At 43.2% G+C, this 10101-nt stretch overlaps 1 protein-coding gene across 1 annotated transcript; it reads right to left on the reverse strand.

Annotated features, from left to right (window-relative positions):
• Positions 1-6734: 6734 nt before the first annotated feature.
• On the reverse strand, positions 6735-9796 carry LOC133919444 (3-isopropylmalate dehydratase small subunit 1-like). The gene is made up of 2 exons (XM_062363831.1): positions 8977-9796; positions 6735-7010 (listed from the first exon to the last, which is right to left on the reverse strand). Exon 1 carries the CDS (start codon positions 9737-9739, stop codon positions 8984-8986), a length of 756 nt encoding a protein of 251 aa, XP_062219815.1. The 5' UTR covers positions 9740-9796; the 3' UTR covers positions 6735-7010; positions 8977-8983.
• Positions 9797-10101: the final 305 nt, after the last annotated feature.

Raw genomic sequence — 10101 nt, forward strand, 5'->3', positions numbered from 1 at the left:
CACATGTCCGCAACGATGAACTCTTCGATGAGATCATGAGTGCTAAGGTACTTCCTACATCTAGTAAACGCCTTCGAAGGCCTCCCACTAGGTGCCCCTTATCGCTATGTCTAGGGCCCGGTTGCTTTTGTACTCGGCCTTTAACATAAGGTAATCTTTTTTATCCACCTTATGGTAGAACCACCATTGTGTCCAGTCCTTCGGCTATTTGTTCTTGTAAGCAATGGCAGGGGTAGCCAAACCCACTCGATAGACGAAGTTCATGTAGCCGTAGTGAGCTTCGCTTTGTATGTTGTCAATGAAGACCAGTTTTGACTGGTGATGGAGCTGGTGGGTGGCAACGAAGGATCTAGATGAGGACTTCACTCCTTTGGATCTCGCTACCCAACCGAAGAGGCTGAGTCGAATGATAGCATTTGGCGTCAGCTGATGGAGATATATCTAAAAAAATTTAAGGACTTTCACCACCATCTTGGTGCAAGGCAGGTGAAGTCCGGCTCTGAAGTAGTCCACGAAGACAATTGCTTCGTCGTCTTTGGGGATTGGTGTTTCCTGGTCTCTCGGAAGCCTGACCTTCATCATGTCACTTATCAAACCCTCTTTCTTGCAACCAGCCAGGACTATCTCTCAGACCTTCGATTTCCTTATCCAACAGGTCTTCGGCTTGCTAGTTCTACCCTTCAGAGCCATCAGATTGTGCTGCCTGGTCTGGGGTCTGAAGAGTTAAAAGCACGAAGGATTGCGAGTACCTTCGTGCAGAGCGTGAAAATTGTATGTGCAGGCTTGAAAAAAATGAATGAGGTAAAATGAGCATGAGGTAAGATATATATAGTGGTGAAAAGAGTAAGGGCGGTTGAAAAGACGTGTATCAGGACTTGAACCGTCTCGTAAATGACAGTTAAGCCAAGTAAATGGTAATTGTCGCCTCGAAAAACAAACTATCTTAGCAGGTAAGCTGTCATTAACGGAAAAACAGACCCTTCGGATGACCAAGGGAGGCTCCTTTATCAAAGGTGGATAAAATACTGCGAGGCCTTCGACGGGTTGAAGAGGACGACGTTGGTAATACCATCTGATTCACGGGTTTGGCCCATCAAAGGACCTTGCCCATGTGGGGCTATTGTTGGAATGGTCTCACAGGCCCCCTTCAGAAGCAAAGTCGAAGACATCTGCAGCAACTATTTACTGACACCTTTCTCATGTTGCAGGAATCGTTGTGTAAGACCCTAAACCTAGGATCTCCTGTACCTCCTATATCAGTCCCTAGATCAAGTAGCTGATACTCACAGTATAATAGTAGTAGTATCACAGTCAAACTTAGTATATAAGTATTCTGGTTCAGAGCACAAAAGGTTTACAAACCATAGTATATATTACAAACCTGGTCGAGAGACCAACAAAACACAACGAAAAGCAAAAGCCCAAGCCACAAGTAGCTAGGGTGCGAATACAACTTATAAGATTATTCTTCATCCTTGGCTTCACCTTCGGCGAAATCGGCATTAGCTTCCTTATCTGAATGACAACAAGAATAAGTACGAAAGGTACTCAACAAGCCATATACTACTGTTGATAGATGCATAAAGGGGGTTACTCAAGGATAAGGCTTTCACAGTTTAGATTTAAGCATAAAGAAGTTTATGCAGGCATCCAATTGTGTCAACTATGATTGACTTCAAAATATTTTAAATAGTTCAAAACTAGATAACGAGCTATATCTAGGGGGTTTTCGGTCCTGGGAGGGGCTACACCACACTCTGTAGTCCCTTTTATCACATATAGTGTACCTCTAGTACCACATAGATCCTGACAGATTGAGCCAACAACCTCATCACACGGATATCTAGTCCACACACTCACTCCTCAAGACACACGCACCCGGAGTCTAATAAAAAAGGCTTTGCCTTCGCATGTCTATCGCCGTGGACACGGCTATCCGAATAATTTTACACTCTGCAAAAGTTGTACAGCTTTACCCATGCGGTATGCTCTGCCTCCATCTGTTGTAGGCGGAGGAGCGAATCATACTGAGACGTTTTAAACACCTTTGTTGCCAGGCTTTTCTACGAGACACCCCAAGTCCCGGAGTCCTTGAACCGAATACCAGATTGGCTATGTTGTCTCTTGAAGTATTCGAACAGATGGGCATATGGACACTTGACCTCTCGCTACTCCCCAGCCTCCTAGTATGATGCCCAACCTAGTACGGTGAAGAAAAGTCAAGTCCTGCCCATTCAAGACGCATGGTTGCATGGGGGTTGCTTAAGCATGGCGACGAAATGACTCAGTCCTTAAGCGGACAGAGCAGGTATCTTTTGGCAATGAATACCATAGAGGCAAACTCAAGCCCTCAGGAGCATACTCACCTAGAGTACTACTCCACATGCCCCAGCCAAATTAGTTTTCCCCCAATTTTACACACCATCCATCATATCCCACACGCCATCAAGGATTTCACAACCTTCACGGAATTCACAACCATCAAGGATTCATGGTATATGATTTATCATTGGTGACAGTAAATCTTATTTATGAGGAAAGGTGTTTTAAAAGCGACATCTCCGAGGAGACGTATTCAATCCTAAGCATGCTAGATATCAAGGCGTCATCTGTTATTAATATAGATAACAACATTTAATCCTAGGGTGATATGTGTTCTGGATGATGATATTACAGGCATGGCAAGTGTCTGATAGGATTAACTACCATATGCAGTTTGTAAAAGCGCAATACATAGCATATGCGATAATAAGTCCAGTTTTAGTTGATCATGTAGATTATTTGAAAACATAGGTCCAATATGATAAAGGAATTAGGACTTGCCTTCTCCAGAGTTTTCTTCGAAGTCTTGGTTGTAATCAAGATCTTCCTCGCTCCTGACGTTTCCCACGTAGCACTCGCAGAATTCTAGCAATTTTGCAATGGTGACTACGATCATCTGGAGCTCGTGCCACTGCCCTCTCCTTCTTCCCTAGTACAGCCCTATGGGGAACACGTCTAGGGGCTCCAGATGGCGGCCGAAGGAGAGGGCAATGGCACGAGCAAAATAGGCAGCACCTCCCCTGCACTGGAGGTGACAACCTGCAAAGAAACTAGGCCTGAGGCCCCTAGGCAACACGGCACGAATGCTGGCCATACACATAGAGGCACAAGGCACACCGGCACCAAGCTAAGCACGACGGCGAAAGCAAAAGCGCGGCTACCCACGTGGCCACGTGAAAGGAGGACACTACAACGATGACATGCTACCCAGGAGGGGTGCTAGGGGACTGGGGGTGCTCACCGCGCTTAGGAACGGTGAGGAGCTGGACGGCGGCCAGCGGTGCGTCGATGAAGTGGCGGTGGAACAGCTTGGCTTTGACGCGGGCGACCTCCTGTCGGGCTCTAGGTGGACTGTGGCAGCACAGACACGACGGCAACCTCTTGGTGCTCCTTGGCAATATGTGGTGGTAGGTCAGCACTGGCGGAGTTACGACGGAGAGAAATGGCGTGGTGGCGTGAGCTGTGGCAGAGATTTGGGGAAATGGAGAGAGAGATAGAGGCCGAACAGCTCTATTTATGGAGGGAGAGGTAGCACAGCAAGGCGGTGCGACGCATGACATCGTGCGGTCATCAGCGGCAGCACGGTGGTGAGGTGGTGGAGCGGCGCCCACCATATTTCCCGCGGCGTGGGCACTCTAGGCTATCCACGCATGGGCGGGACGCAAAAGTCACGCGACATCAGGCCCTCGGTTTGCGGGAGAGAGAGAGAGAGAGAGAGCGGAGAGAAAGAGCGTGAGAGCGTGGCGGTATGGGAGAGAGAGCAAGTGGCTCATCGGCCGTCGTGGTGGTGAGAGACAGTGAGGCGTGACGTCGCACTGGAGGAGGAAGGAGAGAGCGTGGCGGGTAAGCGACCGAATGCGTGATACATGGACAACCAAGAGACACGTGGCGCGGGAGCGCGTGTGGGAGTGGGCTGGCGCGATGCTAGCTGGGCCGGTGCGGGATCTGGGCCGAGCGCAGGGGAAGGAAGGCCGAGCGTGCGCAGGAGGGAACGGCCGATGCAGGAGCTGGGCCATGCGAGGGAGAAGAGAGAGGAGAAGAAGAGAGGCCAGGCCCGGCTGGCGCTTGGGCTAAAACAGGGAGGGAGAAGAATCCAGCCTGAGGAAGAAAAGAAAAAGGAAGAAAATTGGTTTTGGGATTAAATTGAAATGAGCGATTTGAATTTGAATTTGACTTTGGATTAGGATCATTTCAAATAAATATATTTGAATTGTGATTTGGGCTTGGATTTCAAGCTTTTTTGAAGATGATTTGAATCAAAGGATTTGAATTCGAATTGGGTTTGAGCTCAATAGAATCTAACAATAGATTTGAATTTGAGAGACATTCAATTCAAATCCCCACACACAAAAACCATAAAGATCTCAACCCAAAGAATATGAACCAATTTAATGCAAGGATTATTTTGAAATTGATTCTAGTACACTTTGGAACACCTATTCAATTTAGTATACTTAATATCTATGAATTTATATATACTGGTATATATACATTCATATAATTATTTTCTTATCTTAGCTAGCCTAATTAATCATAAAAAGTTTTAATTTGAAGCAAAATCTGTAATTAATTAACACGTTTAAACTCAAGATGTTACAGTTTGGCACCCGAAGGTACCCTTCAGATGATCAGAACTAAAGGAATGCCTCCGATGGAGGGAACCGACGAAGCCTATGCTCGACCTTTAGGTGTCAACCGAAGGCCTTCACTTGGTGTCGTGAGTGGATCAACTAAACGGATGTTGAAGGTATTGTCGCGGATGGAGCCTTTGTTGGGCCTTTGGAGGGCGTTCAAAAACCTTCGCTTGGCGATACCAGGAGGACGATTGAAGAGCGACAGAAGGTGATACCAAGCGCAGATCTTCAAGAGACCGAGCGAAGGGTGGCTATTCCTGACAAGAAAAGGCAACAAGTGACAGGATTGTAAATAGGATGCTTGTACCTAGGAAAGTACTAAATTACCCATGAATATACCAAGAATGTGAAAGTTGGAGAGGTAATATCGTAAAGTGTTATGGATGGTTAGGTACGCCCTATAAATAGACTGACGCTGTAACAAAAAGGAAAGAGATTAATCTTAGTGCACAATTCCCCACTTTGTGGACTCTCCTCTCAGCCTTCTGATCACCACTGGTACCTGAAGGCCCACCACTCTGTGCGGTAATGCAAGTTGCCAACAATTAGTTTTGACAGTGGTTTCGTCCTACATGGCGACAACTCAACTTGCCCTATTAGCAGTGTTTCGCTGACGTGACATCAAAAAATTCAAAAAAATCATCAAAAATTCTAAAAATGCTAGAGACAATTCTTAAGACCTTCTGTGAAAATTTTTCAAAAATAATGTCCTTTATATCATATTTCATAGAGAGGAAGCTTAAAAAAAACACTTGCTTTAAAAACGTGCAACTCATTTATTAACTCACGTCGAAGAAAATATTAACATACAAATACATTTTCTTTTATGGTGTACCTTAAGAGGATCTATAAAATTAGTTTCACTTCATTTAGAGTTATATTAATTTCTCTATAATTTTTATAAAGTTTACAACCATAAAGTGAACATGCCAAGGAAACACACTATAATTATCTTTGTCATGTCTACCATTAATTTTCCTACACAAAAAATTGTTTAAGTAAACTAATAAAAGTGGTTTCACTAATTTTAGAGTGTGATGGATTAGTTATGAATTAATCTAATTGCAACACATTCATTCAATCTTACATGTTACTATAACTATTTCATAATTTTATTTATTTTTAGAAGATAAATGATCATGTTAGAAGACTAAAAGAATTGGTTTCATGATTTTTGAATTAGCCAATAATTAACTATGCATTTAACTATGTTTAGCAAATAAATTTTCTCATGAAAAATATACAACTTTTAAACAGTATAAATACTTTCATCATATAAATCATATTATAAAAGAACCAACAAAATTTATTTCACTTTATTTAAAGCTTAGATGAATTAGTTATCGATTTTACAAGAAAATCAACAAAATCGATTTTAAAAAAACCAACAAAAACCTACGTGTTCACTTTATGTTTGTGAACTTTGTAAAAATCATAAAGAAATTAATAAAACTTTAAATGAAGTGAAACTAATTTTTAGATACACCTAGACACAAAAATATGTATTTGCATGTTAATATTTTTCTTACAGTGAGTTACTAAATGAGTTGCACGTTTATTTTCTAGCTCCCTCTCTATGAAATATGATTCAAAGAATATTATTTTTAATTTTTTTCACCGTAGGCCTTAGAATTGTACATAGTATTTTTTTAAAATTTGTGAGTTTTTAAAAAAAAATTATGCCACCTCAGCAAACAGGACAGACTAAGTTGTCGTCACGTAAAATAAAACCACCATTAAAATCAGTTAAGAGATAAATTATATCTAAATAGTTGTAGAGATGGGATATTTAATTTTACGGTTTAGAGAGATCAATAAACTCCAGCAATAGTTAAAGGAGGCAATATATACTCTCTTTTTTTTACAAGGATCACTTTCTGTCACTGGTAAAAAAAAAAAAAACCAAAACTACATGAATGTCAAATTCATCCCTTCGCTTGTTAGAAAAACCAACCAAGTGAATCCATTCACTGAACAAATAGGCACGTAAGTTGTATCAAAAGCTCATACACAGCAACAGACTTACAGACGGCGAGGATCTAGAGCTGTAAACGTAAGTTGACAACAAAGATGGTATTCAAACAAATAGGCACGATAGCCGGTACAATTGTCCAAAGAGCATGAGCTGTAATATTAGACCGCATGGACACATTCATCACAGCTCAGAACGCTATAACTTATTTTAGAACATAGTCGATAGTACAAACCTATGCAAAAGTAGCAGTACACACGCTGGACAATAGCAACTAGAGGTGCAACAGCTCTTGATACAAAACCCAGTTTTCCTTGATGCCTGAAGAAGCCTCAACTAATCTGACATCAGATAAAGTTCACCTGAAAATTCGACATCACATTACAACCACATAAATACCAGTACAGTTGTTAAAGAGAGAATTGTGATGAAAAAGCAATAAGGTTGATGATGATGTGCATAATATTTGTTTCTTAAAATCCTACCATAGAAGGCATAAGATTCCTATAAAATAGGAACAGAAATGAAATACTATTTAAAGTAATTCAACTAAGTTACACCAATTCGTTCAATTGTCTGGAATACTTGATTGTCATAGCCATGTAGCAAGGTCATGGAAACAGTCAATACAATCCTTGGTAGGATACAGGAAAATGAAAAAAAGATAAGAAATGCCAGTTACAGAGCGCACCAGGAAATTCCAGTTACAGATCTTTGCGATTTGATCTACGGTTTTGTGAAATTATGACTCAGGGCAATAGCTGATTTGGTCAGAGTAATTGCTGAATCAAGGTTGATTCAACCTTTGCACATCAGGGCATTGGTTTTTAGTTTTTACAGTGAAACGAATAATCCAATTTATATGTAGAAAGGAACAAGACATTGGAAGAATAATTACTGTAAGCACAGATAAATGTTTCTATAGAACCTATACTCATTGTGGGCCGCTGCCAGTTGCCACTGCTACCACCAATATCAATGTCAGATGAAAATGAGGTGAAATGTGACCCACGGTTGGTGATTTGATAGGCATGGCACTAAACAGTTGCTGAGCGCATCAATTGGAGGTCATTCACATTAAATGGAGACTCGGAGACAAGCCGGAAGGCCCACTGCTGAGGGAGTTTGTGGCCTAAAAGAGAGGAATGGACAAACAACAACAGTTCCTAAGCTTGACAGGGATGAGGCAGTAATGATTAGAAGGGCTGGAAAAAGGAGGAGCAAGCCAAGGATGTTCTGGGATGTGTTTGTGTCTTTGTCATTGCACAGTAGATGAAGAATTTGGGAAGAACAATGACGGTTAGAGGAGAGAATCTCCTAAGGGATTGGGGCCACAGCAGGCTTCTAGCCTTTATATTTCCCTTTGCTAGTCGAATTTGAGCAAGATGCCATGGGGCTGCAGATCCAATAGGAGAGGTGAATCCCTGCAGTTTTGATGACTGGATTACCTTCAGGGAAATATTTCACATAAGTAATGACTAGGATTATTTTGGATATATTTTTAGGGAAAGCAAAGATATAGAGGGTAAATAATTTAACTCCTAGCTGTTTATTGAAAATATGTCAGGCTCTGCAAAGCCGAAGGTTTCCAAGCAATTGAATCCTCAGCTCTAATTTCACATTAGACATTACTTACCTAAGTTCGTTTTTACAAGTATGCGATTTCTGCCAAGAAATTGAAGTTAATGAATGAGGAAATTGGTTCATCCGACAACCATCTGGTTAGGAGAAAATCGCAAGTGTAGTCCCAAATCAACTGCTTTGAACTTTCAATAGTCTGAAAGCAAAATGTGGACAACAAAAAGCTATTCAAAGTATAATGTCTACCTAAAATACATGTTTTGCGATTTCCTATTTTAGATTATTATGGCGACTAAACCCATTTGATGCTGAACCAACCTTTTATTATAATCTTCTTCTTCATATTTGATACCAAATGGTACATGAAAGACATATTGCAGACACTAAAGATACTTGATAGCCAATAGAACTACTTTACAAAGTCCTGATGAGCGCATTCGCTGAATTTCATTATGGCCCCTAGTGTATGAATGTAATATACTAGAGTTGGAAACATAAGCAAAACTACCAAAGGCAGGTGCCCAATATCCGCTAACACAAAGCAATCAAATGTAACACATTTCAGGATAGCAGCTCACCTATAATCAGAGTGGAAAACAAAAGGCACCGTCAGAAACAAAAATATGTTGGCAATCCAAGCATTACTCTTTTATCTCTAATAATCTTAAGCTGATATGAGGATAGGCAAAGTTAATTTTTCATAAGTTAATATGCAGTGGAACAAAACATGAAATCCAATGATCTCACCTTTCCCTCACGCAGTAGCTTTCGAGGAAATCATTCCGGTCTTCCGGGCATATGCAAAGATCCCGCCGGCCTCAATGACCGGTCCCGCGTCACCGATAGGCTTCAGCTTGTACTCCTTGCCGGAGGTGTGATTAATCATGATGGAATTACCAAGGTCTACGGTGACCACATCCCCGGTCTTGCACTCTTTCCAGGCTCCAGCGTCCGCTAGCTCCAAAGGGTATACCTCGCCGGTGGCCACAGAATTGCGGAAGAATATGCGCGCGTAGCTCTCCGCCACGACGGCACGCGAGCCGGCGGCTCCGAGCGCGACAGGCGCGTGTTCGCGGGAGGAGCCGCAGCCGAAGTTGGCCCCGCCGACGATGACGGCGTAGCGGGAGGACTCCTCGCCGGGGGCGACGAACGGCGTCGGGTAGGCCGCGGAGGGGAGGCCGACGAAGGCGAAGGAGCCCAGCTTGCGGTACTCGTCGGGCTTGGACGGCACCAGGGTGAGGTGCTCGGCGGGGATTATCTGGTCGGTGTCGATGTTGTCCCCCACGACGAAGCACTCCCCGTGGAAGACGGCGGACGACGGCGAGCTGCCCGCCGCAGCGGCCGCGGCGGCTGCGGTGAGGGTCCGAGCGCGGCGGCATTTCAGGGTTGGGTGGCAGTTAGGGTAGATCTGGGCGCATCGGAAGAATGTGCTGGTTGGCGCTACGCTGGGCGCTAGCGCCACCGTCAACGCCCCAGCCACCGCCGCCGACGAAGGAGGAGCCGCCGCCATGATGTGAATTAGGGCATAAGGGTGTTAGGCTGGGCCTATTGGGCTGCTTGCGCTTTACAAATTCAGATTTATACGGTCTGCTGGCTACTTGCAATTCCGTAACCAAACTGAGAATTTTTTTTTATATTTTTTTTTCCAAATTTTTCAAATTACATGTCCGTTTCAAAAATAATATAGTTTATCCTACTGTCACGCGTTCAACGGGCGAGAACAAGACCTTGCCTGTTGAACAGGTGATATCTTGTGGGCCCTAGCTAGCGCATTTAATAATTGAGGAGAGGAATGTTTCGCCCGTTCAGCAGGGCGGCGATATCTCATGGGTTCTGACTGGCAACACATTTAATAATCGGGAAGAGTAAGGT

The sequence above is a fragment of the Phragmites australis genome, chromosome 5 (assembly GCF_958298935.1).
Source record: "Phragmites australis chromosome 5, lpPhrAust1.1, whole genome shotgun sequence".
Lineage (NCBI taxonomy): Eukaryota > Viridiplantae > Streptophyta > Magnoliopsida > Poales > Poaceae > Phragmites > Phragmites australis.